At 46.7% G+C, this 19,504-nt stretch overlaps 1 protein-coding gene across 1 annotated transcript in view; it reads left to right on the top strand.

The window, feature by feature from the left end:
- The window catches only part of agbl5 (AGBL carboxypeptidase 5), a 71,974-nt gene that overhangs the window by 24,625 nt on the left and 27,845 nt on the right, over positions 1-19,504 (top strand). Inside the window, 7 exon segments of the mRNA XM_042301144.1 lie at positions 504-1,077; positions 6,767-6,936; positions 14,390-14,522; positions 17,011-17,216; positions 17,317-17,492; positions 18,655-18,734; positions 18,737-18,818. Of these exon segments, the coding sequence (XP_042157078.1) occupies positions 504-1,077; positions 6,767-6,936; positions 14,390-14,522; positions 17,011-17,216; positions 17,317-17,492; positions 18,655-18,734; positions 18,737-18,818 (1,421 nt within the window).

Raw genomic sequence — 19,504 nt, 5'->3', positions numbered from 1 at the left:
TCTAACTGTCTCCCTCTCTAACTGTCTCCCTCTCTCAATGTCTCCCTCTCTCAATGTCTCCCTCTCTCAATGTCTCCCTCTCTCAATGTCTCCCTCTCTCAATGTCTCACTCTCTCAATGTCTCACTCTCTCAATGTCTCACTCTCTCAATGTCTCACTCTCTCAATGTCTCCCTCTCTCACTGTCTCCCTCTCTCACCGTCTCCCTCTCTAACTGTCTCCCTCTCTCAATGTCTCACTGTGTCCCTCTCTCACTGTGTCCCTCTCTCAATGTCTCCCTCTCTCACTGTCTCCCTCTCTCACTGTCTCCCTCTCTCACTGTCTCACTGTCTCCCTCTCTCTCTGTCTCCCTCTCTCAATGTCTCTCTCTCTCAATGTCTCCCTCTCTCACTGTCTCCCTCTCTCACTGTCTCCCTCTCTCAATGTATCTCTCTCACTCTCTCCCTCCCTCTCTCACTCTCTCCCTCTCTCACTGTCTCCCTCTCTCACTGTCTCCCTCCCCAGGACTGACTCTAGAGGGGTGAATCTGAACAGACAGTATCTGAACCCTAGTCCTGATCTCCACCCCTCCATCTACGCTGCTAAAACACTGCTGCTCTACCACCACACACACAACCGCACCACACACACACACTCCAACATGCACATCAACACACACTCTAACACACACACCTACAACCCACCTCAAGCACCTCCCCTCAGCACCAAACCCACCAATCAGAGCCCTGCCCCACACCTCACCCCTTTGGAACTCAGCCTCAACCAACGGAACGCTGATAAAGACTCTAACCCCGCCCCCTCAGAGATTGCCATGGTTATGGAGGAGATCGCCTGGGTAACCATGGAGACCGGGAAGAGGGAGGGGCAGGGGGATGGAAGATGCTGTGAAGACGAGAATGATTCGCAGAGCGTCTCAGAGTCCACGCCCACATCAGTACCTCTGGAGATGTCAGTCATAGCTGGGGAACCAATCCCTGCGCAGGAGGGGGGAGTGGCCTATTACGTGGACCTGCATGGCCACGCTTCCAAACGCGGCTGCTTCATGTACGGCAACAGCCTATCAGACGAAAACCAGCAGGTGAGAGAGAGAGAGAGAGAGAGAGAGAGAGGGAGGGAGACTTGGGGAGAGAGCTGGGGAGAGGGAGACTTGGGGGAGGGGGGCTTGGCGAGATGAACGGGTAGAGAGCTGGGGAGGGGAGAGGGGGACATGGAGGCTTGGGAGAGGGGGACATGGAGGCTTGGGAGAGGGGGACATGGAGGCTTGGGAGAGGGGGACATGGAGGCTTGGGAGAGGGGGACATGGAGGTTTGGGAGAGGGGGACATGGAGGCTTGGGAGAGGGAGACATGGAGGCTGGGGAGAGGGAGACATGGAGGCTGGGGAGAGGGAGACTTGGAGAGGGGGACTTGGGAGAATGTAGAGTATAGGGAAATTGCAGTGTCTCTACATAGGTAAAGAAAGGTTGCCTCATTCGGTAGAATTTGACAAAATATACCCTACGGGGTTCTTCTATCTTCAATTGAATAAAGTGTAAAACATTTTTTATCCACACAAGAGAAAAGGGAGTTGGGGAGGGGGAGAGGGAGGCTGGGGAGAGGGAGGCTGGGGAGAGGGAGGCTGGGGAGAGGGGGGAGGGGTAGAGGGAGACTGGTGAGAGGGAGGCTGGGGAGAGGGAGACTGGGGAGAGGGAGACTTCCACAGAAGTAAAATAAAAGGCTACAAAGCCAGATGTGTATTTTGGTAGTGTTTTGGTAGTGTTATAAATGATGTAATAATGATGTCATGGCAGTAAGACCAAACCACCTGTAATACTTTAGACATGGTATCAGAGATGGCAGACGAATAGTCATGGAGAGAAGAACAGGACCAAAACATATGTATCAGTGAAGCAGGAACTTGTCGACGCCTGTCGGAAACAGGGTTGAAATCAGATCTTAGCCTGAGTTTCATCCAAAGAGTGGGGTGGAGAAGAGGGGTGGACAAGGTACAGAATATCTTCCAATGCATCATCAGTAAACCTATCACCTAGATCCTGAACCAACAAGGATTCTGATAGCTGCTAATGAGGGATTCTGATAGCTGCTAATGAGGGATTCTGATAGCTGCTAATGAGGGATTCTGATAGCTGCTAATGAGGGATTCTGATAGCTGCTAATGAGGGATTCTGATAGCTGCTAATGAAGGATTCTGATAGCTGCTAATGAGGGATTCTGATAGCTGCTAATGAGGGATTCTGATAGCTGCTAATGAGGGATTCTGATGAGGGATTCTGATAGCTGCTAATGAGGGATTCTGATGAGGGATTCTGATAGCTGCTAATGAAGGATTCTGATAGCTGCTAATGAAGGATTCTGATAGCTGCTAATGAGGGATTCTGATAGCTGCTAATGAGGGATTCTGATATCTGCTAATGAAGGATTCTGATATCTGCTAATGAAGGATTCTGATAGCTGCTAATGAAGGATTCTGATAGCTGCTAATGAGGGATTCTGATAGCTGCTAATGAGGGATTCTGATATCTGCTAATGAAGGATTCTGATAGCTGCTAATGAAGGATTCTGATATCTGCTAATGAAGGATTCTGATAGCTGCTAATGAAGGATTCTGACAGCTGCTAATGAGGGATTCTGATAGCTGCTAATGAGGGATTCAGATGAGGGATTCTGATAGCTGCTAATGAGGGATTCTGATGAGGGATTCTGATAGCTGCTAATGAGGGATTCTGATGAGGGATTCTGATAGCTGCTGCTGTGTAACTCTGTGTTGTTGTTTGTGTCGCACTGCTTTGCTTTATCTTGGCCAGGTCACAGTTGTATAGATGAGAACTTGTTCTCAACTAGCCTACCTGGTTAAATAAAGGTGTTCTCAACTAGCCTACCTGGTTAAATAAAGGTGTTCTCAACTAGCCTACCTGGTTAAATAAAGGTGTTCTCAACTAGCCTACCTGGTTAAATAAAGGTGTTCTCAACTAGCCTACCTGGTTAAATAAAGGTGTTCTCAACTAGCCTACCTGGTTAAATAAAGGTGAAATAAAAAAATGATACACTGCATGTATGTAATTGTAACTGTAACTGTCCTGTTGACGGAACGCCGATCCTTAAGAAGTTTTAACATCCGCGTTGAGCACTGAGGCGATAGGACCCGCAGGAGAGAGGGTCTTTTATTATTTTTCAATATCAATGAAATGGAGCCCTGTGTTAAAGGAGGGAGGATTAATCAAGAGCGTGGCTAATTTATCCATATAAAATGATATTGAGTTCCGATCTGGTCCAGGACATTTACCACCTTGCATTGCACGTGCTGCTGCTGAAATCTCTTCAATGGTGACAGGTTCCTTCATTTGTGGCTTTGAGACGGAATCAATTGTTGGAATAGTTAGATTATTAAACAAATTATCGAGCTGAGGGGGCAGTAGTCTGTTCAGAAGTGTATAAAGAGGCATAGAAGTCTTTAAATCAAATCAAAGTTTATTTGTCATGTGCGCCGAAAACAACAGGTTTACAGTGAAACCTTACAGTGAAATGCTTACTTACAGGTTCTAACCAATATTGCAAAAAAGGTGTTAGGTGAACAACAATAAACAGGTTATTTATTCGCTGGGGATCTATTGTTGCACCCGTAGGTGTTTGAATTTCAGAAATGTGTTGATCAGAGGAAGACTGGCGAAGTTGATGAGAAAGCAATTGACTTGCCTTGTCACCATCCTCATAGTGAGAGTGTCGAGACTTAAGCAGCAGTCCCTCGATTTGGCCTGTTGACAAGGTATCGAATTCAGCTTGTAAAGAGAGTCGATTCCCTGTATCGTGTACTCCGTTGACTGCCCTATTGCATTAGCTTGTTGAGTCCTTTGGAAAAAGAGGAATTGAGTGTAGCTTTTTAAATGTAAGTCGAAGACTGAACTTGACAAACAAGAAATAACAAACCAAAAAACTGTTGAACTACCTCCCACCCGCTGAAGCGTCTTCCCAAACAAGTCGCCTGCACACCTCCCCCCAAGGATACAAGCTCCTAAATACTCTCCAGTATTTGGTTCAGTAGCTAGGCTAAACTCTTACCAAGCAGAGAATTATATTATAAAAGAGAAAAAAAAGATAGAAAAAGATTATTGAACAGTTTACCAATAGTGCCAAGTAAAGTGCCATCAGGGTGTTAAATCAAATAACATAGGCAGCATGACAGCTTATGGCCTTGACAAAATAAAAGGAAACTGTTCCACAAGCCTACATAGAAAACTTTTTTTTTTAAAGGCCTACCTTCAAACTCAGTGCCTCTTTGCTTGACACAATAGGAAAATCGAAAGAAATCAGCCAAGACTTCAGAAAAATAATTGTAGACCTCCACAAGTCTGGTTCATCCTTGGGAGCAATTTCCAAACGCCTGAAGGTACCACGTTCATCTGTACAAACAATAGTACGCAAGTATAAACACCATGGGACAACACAGCCGTCATACCGCTCAGGAAGGAGACGCGTTCTGTCTCCTAGAGATTAACATACTTTGTTGTGAAAAGTGCAAATCAATCCCAGAACAACAGCAAAGGACCTTGTGAAGATGCTGGAGGAAACAGGTACAAAAGTATCTATATCCACAGTAAAACGAGTCCTATATCGACATAACCTGAAAGGCCGCTCAGCAAGGAAGAAGCCACTGCTCCAAAACCGCCATAAAAAAGCCAGACTACGGTCTGCAACTGCACATGGGGACAAAGGTCGTACTTTTTGGAGAAATGTCCCCATGTGTCTGTTGAAACTGTTTGGCCATAATGACCATTGTTATGATTGGAGGAAAACGGGGGACGCTTGCAAGCCGAAGAACACCATCCCAACCGTGAAGCACGGGGGTGGCAGCATCATGTTGTGGGGGTGCTTTGCTGCAGGAGGGACTGGTGCACTTCACAAACTAGATGGCATCATGACGGAGGAAAATTATGTGGATATATTGAAGCAACATCTCAAGACATCAGGACAGCCGCGAGCTGCCCAGTCACACGAGCCTACAAGATTAGCTAAATTACTTCTATGCTCGCTTCGAGGCAAGCAACACTGAGGCATGCATAAAAACATCAGCTGTTCTGGATGACTGTGTGATCACGCTCTCCGTAGCCAACGTGAGTAAGACCTTTAAACAGGTTAACATTCACAAGGCCGCGGGGCCAGATGTATTACCAGGACGTATGCTCTGGGCATGTGCTGGCCAACTGGCAGGTGTCTTCACTGACATTTCCAACATGTCCCTGATTGAGCCTGTAATACCAACATGGTTCAACTAGACCACCATAGTCCCTGTGCCCAAGAACACTAAGGCAACCTGCCAAAATGACTACAGACCCTTAGTACACACGTTCATAGCCATGAAGTGCTTTAAAAGGCTGGTCATGGCTCACATCAACACCATTATCCCAGAAACCCTGGACCCACTCCAATTTGCATACCGCCAAACAGATCCACTGATGATGCAATCTCTATTGCACTCCACACTGCCCTTTCCCACCTGAACAAAAGGAACACCTAGGTGAGAATTCTATTCATTGACTACGTCTCAGCGTTCAACACCATAGTGCCCTCAAAGCTCATCAATAAGCTAAGGACCGTGGGACTAAACACCGGCCTCTGCAACTGGATACTGGACTTCCTGACAGGCCACCACCAGGTGGTAAGGGTAGGTAACAACACATTTGACACACTGATCCTCAACACTGGAGCCCCTCAGGGGTGCGTGCTCAGTCCCCTCCTGTACTCCCTGTCACCCATGACTGCGTGGCCAGGCACGACTCCAACACCATCATTAAGTCTGCCGACGACACAACAGTGTCGACCCCTAACCCTAACCAAACCGACAACGACGAGACAGCTTATAGGGAGGAGGCCGGCGACCTGACCAGGTGGTGCTAGAATAACAACCTATCCCTCAACGTATCCAAGACTAAAGAGATGATTGTGGGCATCAGGAAAGGCAGGACCGAGCACGCCCCCATTCTCATCGACAGGGCTGTAGTGGAGCAGGTTGAGAGCTTCAAGTTCCTTGGTGTCCTCATCACCAACAAACTACAATGGTCCAAACACACCAAGACAGTCGTAAAGAGGGCACAACAAAGCCTATTCCCCCTCAGGAAACTAAAAAGATTTGGCATGGGCATGGGTCCTCAGATCCTCAAAAGGTTCTACAGCTGCACCATCGAGAGCATACTGTTATTATTCACTGCATTTTACTGTTGTTTTTTATTTCTTTACTTATCTATTGTTCACCTAATACCTATTTTCTTTCATTTACAAATGGCACTGTTGGGTAGGGCCTGTAAGGAAGCATTTCACCTGTTGTATTCGGGGCACGTGACAAATAAACTTTGATTTGATCACTTCATTCACTGTACAAAGACAAAAGAGATGAAAAACCTTGCTTCGGATATTCTGTCGTTCAAGGCAACAGAAACTGTCGGGAGCAGACAAATATGCCCGCCTCTCCAGTTGGTAGCTCGTTCAGGAAAATCCAAGGCTTTGCTGCGGCCTACTTTAGCAATCTTCCTTTCAGCAATTCACAGCCATTATTAACGTTCAGAAGAGCAAAGAGATATGAAACTATGTAAACAGTACTTAGTAAAGTGACATTAATTAAACAATATATTAAACTGCTCTATATTAAATCAAGTTTGTCACAACTTGGCGGAGCTCTGGGAAACGTGTTACGGCATTCGTGCCCCCGAAAATCCCCTACATGGTCTTGTTAGGTACCTTAATGCTGACGTGTGTGTCTGTGCCTGTCTGCGTGTAGGTGGAGAACATGCTGTACCCTAAACTGATAGCTGTGAACTCCGCCCACTTTGACTTCCATGGTTGTAACTTCTCCGAGAAGAACATGTACGCCCGCGACAAGAGAGACGGTCAGAGCAAAGAGGGCAGTGGACGCGTGGCCATGCACAAAGCTATAGGACTACTACACAGGTAATATCACTACACACAAAGCTATAGGACTACTACACAGGTAATATCACTACACACAAAGCTATAGGACTACTACACAGGTAATATCACTACGCACAAAGCTATAGGACTACTACACAGGTAATATCACTACGCACAAAGCTATAGGACTACTACACAGGTAATATCACTATGCACAAAGCTATAGGACTAGTACACAGGTAATATCACTACGCACAAAGCTATAGGACTACTACACAGGTAATATCACTACGCACAAAGCTATAGGACTACTACACAGGTAATATCACTACGCACAAAGCTATAGGACTACTACACAGGTAATATCACTACGCACAAAGCTATAGCACTACTACACAGGTAATATCACTACGCACAAAGCTATAGGACTACTACACAGGTAATATCACTACGCACAAAGCTATAGGACTACTACACAGGTAATATCACTACGCACAAAGCTATAGGACTACTACACAGGTAATATCACTACGCACAAAGCTATAGGACTACTACACAGGTAATATCACTACGCACAAAGCTATAGGACTACTACACAGGTAATATCACTACGCACAAAGCTATAGGACTACTACACAGGTAATATCACTACGCACAAAGCTATAGGACTACTACACAGGTAATATCACTACGCACAAAGCTATAGGACTACTACACAGGTAATATCACTACGCACAAAGCTATAGGACTACTACACAGGTAATATCACTACGCAGCTTTGTGTAATCCAACAAATGTAAAAGCCTGGAGTTTGATGAACGTAATTGGATTGGAACCGGTACTATGCTCAGATGTAAGAGCTCTTTGGCGACCGACATCAGTGGCGAGTTTAGCGTCGATAGAAGGATGTGATAAGCAGAACAGAACCCCGAACCTACTGTAAAGTCTGGTGGGTTTAGCGTCGATAGAAGGATGTGATAAGCAGAACAGAACCCCGTACCTACTGTAAAGTCTGGTGGTGGGTTTAGCGTCGATAGAAGGATGTGATAAGCAGAACAGAACCCCGCACCTACTGTAAAGTCTGGTGGTGGGTTTAGCATCGATAGAAGGATGTGATAAGCAGAACAGAACCCCGAACCTACTGTAAAGTTTGGTGGGTTTAGCATCAATAGAAGGATGTGATAAGCAGATAAGAACCCCGAACCTACTGTAAAGTCTGGTGGGTTTAGCGTCGATAGAAGGATGTGATAAGCAGAACAGAACCCTGTACCTACTGTAAAGTCTGGTGGGTTTAGCATCAATAGAAGGATGTGATAAGCAGATAAGAACCCCGAACCTACTGTAAAGTCTGGTGGGTTTAGCGTCGATAGAAGGATGTGATAAGCAGAACAGAACCCTGTACCTACTGTAAAGTCTGGTGGTCTTTGATGTTATGGTGCTGTTTACCTTCCTCTCGTCCTGGGGGCCTTGTTAAGGTCAACAGCATCATTATCTTTACCCAGTACCAGGACATTTTAGCCAAAGACCTGGTTGCCTCTGCCAGGAGGCTGAAACTTGGCCGCAAGTGGATCTTCCAGCAGGACAATAACCCAAGTCTCCAGACTTGAGCCCCATTGAAAACCTGTGGTTTGAATTGAAGAGGACAGTCCATAAGAACAGATTCTGTATGGAGGAATGGTCTAAGATCCCTCCCAATGTGTTCTCCAATCTCATAAAACATTGTAGAAAAAGCTCAGTGCCATTATCCTCTCGAGGTGAAGGTGTTAGAGTATTGAAAACAGGTGGCAATCATTTTGACCCCTAACTTCTTTCTAATTTAAAAAATATATATTTTCTATAGCTTAGTATTTGAATTATTTATTATACAGTCTTTTTTGCTCATATTTATTAATGGTGACAATTTGGGTCATGACTGTACGTATATATATATATTATGGTTATATACTGAGTGTACAAAACATTAAGAACACCTGCTCTTTCCATGGCACAGACTGACCAGGTGAAATCTATGATCCCTTATTGATGTCACTTGTTAAATCCACTTCAATCCATGTAGATGAAGGGGAGGAGACAGGTTAAAGAAGGATTTGTAAGCCTTGAGATAAATCAGACGTGGCTTGTGTATGTGAAAAGACAAAAGATTTAGTAGGTGCCAGGCTCACAGGATTGAGTGTGTCAAGAACTGCAACGCTGCTGGGTTTTTCACGGTCAACAGTTTCCTGTGTGCATCAAGAATGGTCCACCACCCAAAGGACATCCAGCCAACTTGACACAACTGTGGGAAGCATTGGAGTCAACATGGGCCAGCATCCCTCTGGAACGCTTTAGACACCTTGCAGAGTCTATGTCCTGACGAATTGAGGCTGTTCTGAGGACAAAAAAAGGGTACAACTCAATATTAGGGAGGTGCTCTTAATGTTTTGTAAACTGTAATTATTATATACAGTGTATTCGGAAAGTCATCAGACCCATTGACTCTTTCCACATTTTGTTACGTTTCAGGTAGTGATGCAGTGATATGACATTTTGTTACGTTTCAGGTAGTGATGCAGTGATATGACATTTTTGGCCAAAAGACATGTTACCATTTAACCGATATTAAAAATGTGGCGGCCTTTTAAGCATTCTAGTTCAGTTAAATAGTTAACACACATGGACGCAGAGGTCTAAGGCACTGCATCTCAGCGCAAGTGGCGTCACAACAGTCCCTGGTTCGAATCCAGGCTGTATCACATCCAGCCGTGATTTGGAGTCCCATCATAGGACGGCGCACAAACATACTCACACACACACACACTGACCAAAAAATTGGTTGGCATTTCCTTATGTCCCCATTACCAGTAAAACATCATCACAACCTATTTCTTTCACTTACTTGCTGTGCTGTTTTGTGGTTCATTTGTTCAGTCGTTTCATTCTCAACCAGGATTTCTATGGAACGCCGTCTGGGTCTTTGCAGGACTTCTATGGAATGCCGTCTGGGTCTTTGCAGGACTTCTATGGAACGGCGTCTGGGTCTTTGCAGGACTTCTATGGAACGGCGTCTGGGTCTTTGCAGGATTTCTATGGAATGCCGTCTGGGTCTTTGCAGGATTTCTATGGAATGCCGTCTGGGTCTTTGCAGGATTTCTATGGAACGCCATCTGGGTCTTTGCAGGACTTCTATGGAACGCCGTCTGGGTCTTTGCAGGACTTCTATGGAACGCCGTCTGGGTCTTTGCACGTCAAAAAAGATACACGTGAAATAACACTGACGTTTCTAACACACCATAACCTGTTTCAGTAGCTATAGGTAGCTAGCTAACTATATAGGTAGCTGTCATCTCAATAACCCTAATTTATAAATCAAATCAAATCAAATTTTATTTGTCACATACACATGGTTAGCAGATGTTAATGCGAGTGTAGCGAAATGCTTGTGCTTCTAGTTCCGACAATGCAGTAATAACCAACAAGTAATCTAACAATACCAAAACTACTGTCTTATTCACAGTTTAAGGGGATAAAGAATATGTACATAAGGATATATGAATGAGTGATGGTACAGAGCAGCATAGGCAAGATACAGTAGATGGTGTCGAGTACAGTATATACATATGAGATGAGTATGTAAACAAAGTGGCATAGTTAAAGTGGCTAGTGATACATGTATTACATAAGGATGCAGTCGATGATATAGAGTACAGTATATACGTATGCATATGAGATGAATAATGTAGGGTAAGTAACATTATATAAGGTAGCATTGTTTAAAGTGGCTAGTGATATATTTACATCATTTCCCATCAATTCCCATTATTAAAGTGGCTGGAGTTGTGTCAGTGTCAGTGTGTTGGCAGCAGCCACTCAATGTTAGTGGTGGCTGTTTAACAGTCTGATGGCCTTGAGATAGAAGCTGTTTTTCAGTCTCTCGGTCCCAGCTTTGATGCACCTGTACTGACCTCGCCTTCTGGATGATAGCGGGGTGAACAGGCAGTGGCTCGGGTGGTTGATGTCCTTGATGATCTTTATGGCCTTCCTGTAACATCGGGTGGTGTAGGTGTCCTGGAGGGCAGGTAGTTTGCCCCCGGTGATGCGTTGTGCAGACCTCACTACCCTCTGGAGAGCCTTACGGTTGAGGGCGGAGCAGTTGCCGTACCAGGCGGTGATACAGTTCTTATTTGATTAATGGTGGTCGGACCCATCTATGTGAAGCTAGCCACAATAAGGATTATCCACAATAGTGGACTTTGCGGTTAGCCTTCAAAATAAAAGTATTGCATAATTCTACTATTTGTATTCATTTGCATCACTGTCAATGGCCTACTTTTATTTCGAAGGCAAACTGCAAATTCCACTATTGTGCCTAATCCTTATTGTGGCTAGCTTCACAACACATAACCCGGTCCGGTCGAGCCTCACTAGCCAGATGAAGCTATCTGGCTGTTTATAACATTGGCTTTGGGCAACAGGGTTAAGTAGCTGGCTAGCTATTTATTTTCATGAACTGAAGTTCAATTTCAACAGGCAAACAACAAGTGACAACCTAGCTAATACTTACTCACAAGGATTCCTAAATCATAATCATTGCTAAGAATAATGAAAATGACTGCAGTTTCTACTGGTCATTGTTTTCAGGCTGGTTGTATTGGTGCTAGCTAGGTATCAAACTAAAGCTAGCTACCCCAGAAGTTGCGGTCGAACAAATGATGCTTCAACACGGTATTGTAAACACATCGTTAGTGGCCGGTGTTTGCTTGTCTGCAGACTTTTTTTGTACAGCTTTGACAGTGCTACTGTATATTTTTTGACACGCAAAGACCCAAACTGCGTTCCATAGTATGTATGTGGTGAAGCTAATAGCAGTGACGCTATTACTGTGTAACTCCAGTAGGCCAACATCTGAAAAATAGCCCACTTTGTAGTATGTAATGGTGCTCGACCAGTTGGCGAAAGATAACATCACCCACGACAGAGAACGGTTGATTATCAAGGGCAATGAATTCCATTATCTTGGCTTTAATGGATTTGCCTTTGAGTTGTCTCGTTGAAATGACTACTGGACTTGTTGACTACTCGATCCACACAGCAGACATTGTGGGCGAGGTTAGGGATGCTGTGTTGAACGTATAGCGCAACATTTTACGGGGTGTCATTACGTCATGTACCTACGTTATCACGGTAGCTTTGACATCGGTTTTTAACATCGCCGTTAAACTAGACATCGGGCCGATATCGATGTTCTCAGTTTTAGCTAATATCGGCATCCCTAGTTATAGCCTTATTCTAAAATTGATTAAATATATATCTTTCTCATCAATCTACATAATATACCGCATAATGACAAAGTGAAACCAGGTTTAAAAATGTTTTTCTCACATTTATTAAAAGTACAAAACAGATTTACATAAATATTCAGACTCTTTACTATGAGACTTGAAATTGAGCTCAGGTGCATCCTGTTTCCATTGATCATCATTGAGATGTTTCTACAACTTGATTGGAGTCCACCTGTGGTAAATTCAATTGATTGGACATGATTTGGAAAGACACACCTGTCTATATAAGGTCCCACAGTTGACAGTGCATGTCAGAGCAAAAACCAAGCAATGAGGTTGAAGGAATTGTCCATAGAGCTCCCGAGACAGGATGGTGTCGAGGCACAGATCTGGGGAAGGGTACCAAAACAATTCTGCAGCATTGAAGGTCCCCAAGAACACAGTGGCCTCCATCATTCTTAAATGGAAGAAATTTGGAACCACCAAGACTCTTCCTAGAGCTGGCTGCCTGGCCAAAATAAAGCAATCTGGGAGATGTGCCTTGGTCAGGGTGGTGATCAAGAACCTGATGGTCACTCTGACAGAGCTCCAGAGTTCCTCTGTGAAGATGGGAGAACCTTCCAGAAGGACAACCTTCTCTGCAGCACTCCACCAATCAGGAGAGTGGCCAGACGGAAGATTGAACTAAGATTGAACTCTTTGACCTGAATGTCATGCGTCATGTCTGGAGGAATCCTTGCATCATCCCTACGGTGAAGCATGGTGGTGGCAGCATCATGCTGTCGGGATGTTTTTCAGTGGCAGGGACCGGGAGACTAGTCAGGATCGAGGCAAAGATGAATAGAGCAAAGTACAGAGAGATCCTCGATGAAAACCTGTTCCAGAGCACTCAGGACCTCAGACTGGGGTGAAGGGTCACCTTCCAACAGGACTGCGACCCGAAGCACACAGCCAAGACAACGCAAGATTGGCTTCGGGACAAGTCTCTGACTATCCTTGAGTGGCTCAGCTAGAGCCAGGACTTGAACCTGATCGAACATCTCTGGAGAGACCTGAAAATAACTGTGCAGTGATGCTCCCCATCCAACCTGACAGTTTGAGTGGATCTGCAGAGAAGAATGGGAGAAACTCCCCAAAAACATGTGTGCCAAGCTTGTAGCGTCAAACCCAAGAAGACTCAAGGCTTTAATTGCTGCCAAAGATGCCAAAGGAGTAAATGGTCTGAATAATTATGTAAATGTGATATTTCAGTTTTATTATGTTAATATACATTTGTAAAAATGTCTAAAAACCTTTTTTTGCTTTGTCATTATGGGACATTGTGTGTAGATTGATGAGGGGAAAAAACTATTCAATCCATTTGAGAATAAGGCTGTAACGTAAGAAAATGTGGAAAAGTCCAGGGGTCTGAAAACTTTGGTAGTGGCCAGCCGGAAGCCACTCCTCAGTAGAAGGCACATGACCTCCCACTTGGAGTTTGCCAAAAGGAAACGAAAGACCATGAAAAACAATGTAAAAAAACAACCTTGAATGAGTAGGCGTGTCCAAACCTTTGACTGGCACTGTATAATTATATGTATACTACCAAAGATTTTAGAACACCAACTCATTCAAGTTTAATGACATTTTATTACTAATTTCTACATTGTAGAATAATAGTGAAGACAAAACTATGAAATAACACATGTGGAACCATGTAACCAGAAAAGTGTGAACAAATGTTTATTGTATTTTAATATATATAATATATTCCAGATTGACTGACCTTCATGTCTTAAAGTAATGATGGACTGTCGTTGTTCTTTGCTTATTTGAGCTGTTCTTACCATAATATGGACTTGGTCTTTTACCAAATAGGGCTATCTTCTGTATACCACCCCTACCTTGTCACAACACAACTGATTGGCTCAAATGCATTTAGAAGGAAAGAAATTCCACAAATGAACTTTTCACAAGCACACCTGTGAATTGAAATGCATTCCAGGTGACTACCTCATGAAGCTGGTTGAGAGAATGCCAAGAGTGTGCAAAGCTGTCGTCAAGGCAAAGAGTGGCTACTTTGAAGAATCTCAAGTATAAAATATATTTGTGATTTGTTTAACACTTCTTTTGGTTACTACATGGTTCCATATGTGTTGTTTCATAGTTTTGATGTTTTCACTATTATTCTACAATGTAGAAAAGTTTTGACTGGTACTGTATATATTATGGTTATATTATATTATCTATTACAGCTATACGTTGGAGTGCAACTACAACACGGGGAGGACAGTCAACACCATCCCTCCTGCCTGCCATGACAACGGACGAGCCACACCCCCTCCCCCTCCCGCATTCCCCCAAATATACCCCGAGATATTCGAACAGGTACACATGCACACACACAGAGACGGACGGACACGCACAGAGACGGACGGACGCGCACAGAGACGGACGGACGCGCACAGAGACGGACGGACGCACACAGAGACGGACGGACGCACACACAGAGACGGACGGACGCACACACAGAGACGGACGGACGCACACACAGAGACGGACGGACGCACACACAGAGACGGACGGACGCACACAGAGACGGACGGACGCACACAGAGACGGACGCAGAGACGGACGGACGGACGCAGAGACGGACGGACGGACGCAGAGACGGACGGACGGACGCAGAGACGGACGGACGGACGCAGAGACGGACGGACGGACGCAGAGACGGACGGACGGACGCAGAGACGGACGGACGGACACAGAGACGGACGGACACAGAGACGGACCGACACACAGAGACGGACGGACACAGATACGGACCGACACGCAGAGACGGACGGACACAGAGACGGACGGACGCACACAGAGACGGACGGACGCACACACAGAGACGGACGGACGCACACAGAGACGGACGCAGAGACGGACGGACGGACGCAGAGACGGACGGACGCAGAGACGGACGGACGCAGAGACGGACGGACGCAGAGACGGACGGACGCAGAGACGGACGGACGCAGAGACGGACGCACAGAGACGGACGGACGCACAGAGACGGACGGACGCACACAGAGACGGACGGACGCACACAGAGACGGACGGACGCACACAGAGACGGACGGGCGCACACAGAGACGGACGGGCGCACACAGAGACGGACGCAGAGACGGACGGACGGACGCAGAGACGGACGGACGCAGAGACGGACGCACGCAAAGACGGACGCACATAGACGGACAGACACACAGAGACGGACGGACACACAGAGACGGACGGACACACAGAGACGGACGCACACAGAGACGGACGCACACAGAGACGGACGCACACAGAGACGGACGCACACAGAGACGGACGCACACAGAGACGGACGCACACAGAGACGGACGCACACAGAGACGGACGCACACAGAGACGGACGGACACACAGAGACGGACGCACACAGAGACGGACGGACACACAGAGACGGACGGACACACAGAGACGGACGGACACACAGAGACGGACGGACACACACACAGAGACGGACGAACGGACACAGAGACGGACGAACGGACACAGAGACGGACGAACGGACACAGAGACGGACGAACGGACACAGAGACGGACGAACGGACACAGAGACGGACGAACGGACACAGAGACGGACGAACGGACACAGAGACGGACGAACGGACACAGACAGAGAGACACAGACAGAGAGACACAGACAGAGAGACACAGACAGAGAGACAGACAGATCTACAGATAGGCACACAGAGACACACACATATAGTCAATAACACAATAGAAAAGTATATATACAGTGTGTACAAATGTAGTAAGATTAGGGAGGTAAAGGCAATAAATAGGCCGTAGTGGCGAAGTAATTACAGTTTAGCTTTTAAACACTGGAATGCTAGATGTGCAGAAGATTAATATGCAAGTAGAAATACTGGGTTTCAAATGAGCAAGATAAATAAATAACAGTATGGGGATGAGGTAGTTGGATGGGCTATTTACAGATGAGCTATGTACAGGTGCAGCGATCGGTAAGCTGCTCTGACAGCTGATGCTTAAAGCTAGTGAGGGAGATATGTCTCCAGCTTCAGTGATTTTTGCAATTCGTTCCAGTCATTGGCAGCAGAGAACTGGAAGGAAAGGCGGCCAAAGGAGGAATTGGCTTTGGGGGTGACCAGTGAGATATACCTGCTGGAGGGCATGCTATGGGTGGTTGTTGCTATGGTGACTAATGAGCTGAGATAAGGCGGGGCTTTACCGAGCAAAGACTTATAGATGACCTGGAGCGAGTGGGTTTGGCGACTAATATGCCAGCCAACGAGAGCATACAGGTCACAGTGGTGGGTGATATATGGGACTTTGGTGACAAAACGGATGGCACTGTGATAGATTGCATCCAATTTGCTGAGTAGATTGTTCGAGGCTATCTTGTAAATGACATCGCAGAAGTCGAGGATCGGTAGAATAGTCAGTTTTACGAGGGCATGTTTAGCAGCATGAGTGTAGGAGGCTTTGTTGCAAAATAGGAAGCCAATTCTAGGTTTAATTTTGGATTGGAGATGTTTGATGTGAGTCTGGAAGGAGAGTTTACAGTCTAGCCAGATGAGAACACCCCAATCTGACCATTTGACTTAACATAGCAGAGCTGGTTATCCAGAGCGTTAGTGACTGTAACTGTGCTGCCGGCAACAGTTTAATGATGCTTCTTTGCCGACGTTTACTGACACCGGCCATATTCAACCGTTTGTAAAGTCTTCAGTTATTCTGCGCTCTGGTACACTCAGACGAAAGTGCTCTGAAATCGGAGTAGATGGCCAGAGTGAGTTTAGGAACGTACCCTAGAAAAGCTAACTCTATGTGTGTGTCTAGGTGGGGCGTGCGGTTGCCATAGCAGCCCTGGACATGGCTGACTGCAACCCGTGGCCACGCCTCGTCCTTTCAGAACACAGCAGCTTGACCAACCTCCGCGCCTGGACTCTCAAACACGTCCGCAACAGCAAGGGCCTCAACACACACGCACAGCCACGGACACACACCAGCGGGAACAAGGCGTCACCACCCAAGAGCTTCAATACGTAAGAACATCTCTGTTTTCCTGCTGTTACTGTAGCTCTGTTATTATCATCATATCACTACGCTGAAGTACTAAGCATTAATGTCTCGGTGTGTGTGTAGGTCTCTGACCAGTTCTGCATCAGACACGTCTCTGAGTCATGTTCGTTGTAACAGGCACAGCAGTAGCAGCCAGACACCGTCTCCTCAGATACACACCTCGCCGAGCCTCACCTTCGGTTCCACGCACAACACACACACACAACGCGGGGGGAGCAAGGCACTCGGACCTGTCCGGGGTAAGACTCTTTTTATTGTCCTCTCTCTCTAGCTCTCGCTTGTTCTCTCTGTTTCTCTCTCTCCTCTTATGAATGATGTATGCAGGTCTATGCCTGCGGGTAATGACATGGGTGTAGTAGGGGTTGACGTATCAGGGCTGGGTTGGTCAGAGCTCTCCAACCCTGTTCCAACCTGTTCCTGGAGAGAGACCCTCCTGTAGGTTTTAACTCCAACCCTGTTCCTGGAGAGAGACCCTCCTGTAGGTTTTAACTCCAACCCTGTTCCTGGAGAGAGAACCTCCTGTAGGTTTTAACTCCAACCCTGTTCCTGGAGAGAGAACCTCCTGTAGGTTTTAACTCCAACCCTGTTCTTGGAGAGATATGACCCCTGTAGGAACAGGATTGGTGACCCCTGGTGTATGACCCCTGTGACCCCTGGTGTAATCTAGGTGTGTTCTGCTGTCAGGTGGATATTGAAATATAATCTAGGTGTGTTCTGCTGTCAGGTGGATATTGTTTATACACTGGAAGACAATGAGGCTGATGATGTCAGAGCAGGAAATCTAACCTCGGCTATGATTGGCTGAGCTGACAGCTACTATGCCCTGCCCCCGGGTGTGACCTCTAGGTTCCCCTGCATGGCTTCCCTGCATGGCTCCCCTGCCCCCGGGTGTGACCTCTAGGTTCCCCTGCATGGCTTCCCTGCATGGCTCCCCTGCTCCACGGGTGTGACCTCTAGGTTCCCCTGCATGGCTTCCCTGCATGGCTCCCCTGCCCCCGGGTGTGACCTCTAGGTTCCCCTGCATGGTTCCCCTGCATGGTTCCCCTGCATGGCTCCCCTGCATGGCTCCCCTGCATGGCTCCCCTGCATGGCTCCCCTGCATGGCTCCCCTGCCCCGGGTGTGACCTCTAGGTTCCCCTGCCCCCGGGTGTGACCTCTAGGTTCCCCTGCATGGCTCCCCTGCCCCGGGTGTGACCTCTAGGCTCCCCTGCCCCGGGTGTGACCTCTAGGTTCCCCTGCCCCGGGTGTGACCTCTAGGTTCCCCTGCATGGCTCCCCTGCCCCGGGTGTGACCTCTAGGTTCCCCTGCTCCACGGGTGTCGTGTGTGTCCTGCATGTGTTAGAACCATGTGTGTAATCCCTCCTGCATATGTCTGAGCCGTATGTGTGTGTATCTCTGTAGACGCTAAAACTCAGGAGAAGAGACGCCCCCCCCACCACCACCGCTCCGTCCTCCGGTCGTCTCCTAGCAACAGCCACCCCCCACCCCAGCCCGGCCCCCGTCATCCCCCACCTCCTCCTCTTCCTCCTCCTCGTCCTCCTCGGTGGCGACCTGTCCTCTCCCAGGTCTGTACTCCCTCCAGACTCCAAGCCTGTCCGCCTTGCTGCCCTCCCTGCAGGCCATGCCCTCGATGCCCCGGCCTGGGCTGCTCGCCAAACTGAGCCCCCTGCTCCAGACCGGCCTAGGCTCGCCGCTGGCTTCCCTCATCTCAGACACTACTACTACTACAGCACAGATTGGGCACAACCAGGACTCATACTGAGAGACAGGGAGGGAGACAGGGAGGGAGACAGGGAGGGAGACAGGGAGGGAGAAAGGGAGGGAGGATGTGTGTTTGGTGCTAGCCTAAAACTTCTACTTTAAATTCCTCTGGTTTTTGTGGACCTCAGCTCTGTCTGTCCTTATACTATTCACCATAAAGTAGCAAGTAAATATATGTACAGTGCCTTCAGAAGGTATTCACACCACTTGACTTATTCCACATTTTGATGTTTCAAAGTGGCATTAAAATATATATATTTTAAATCTATTATCTACACAAAATAATCTGTAATGTCAAATTGGAAGAAAAATTCTAACATTTTGTAAAAACAAATATGAAAAATAAAACGCATATATATCTTCATTATATAAGTGTTCAACCTTCTGAGTCAATACATGTTAGAAGCACCTTTGGCAGAGATTACATCTGGGTAAGTGTCTAAGAGCTTTCCACACCTGGATTGGACAACATTTACCCGTTATTCTTTCC

This window comes from Oncorhynchus tshawytscha, linkage group LG18 (assembly GCF_018296145.1).
Source record: "Oncorhynchus tshawytscha isolate Ot180627B linkage group LG18, Otsh_v2.0, whole genome shotgun sequence".
NCBI classification, from domain to species: domain Eukaryota; kingdom Metazoa; phylum Chordata; class Actinopteri; order Salmoniformes; family Salmonidae; genus Oncorhynchus; species Oncorhynchus tshawytscha.
This window is presented reverse-complemented; position numbering and strand designations above follow the sequence as displayed.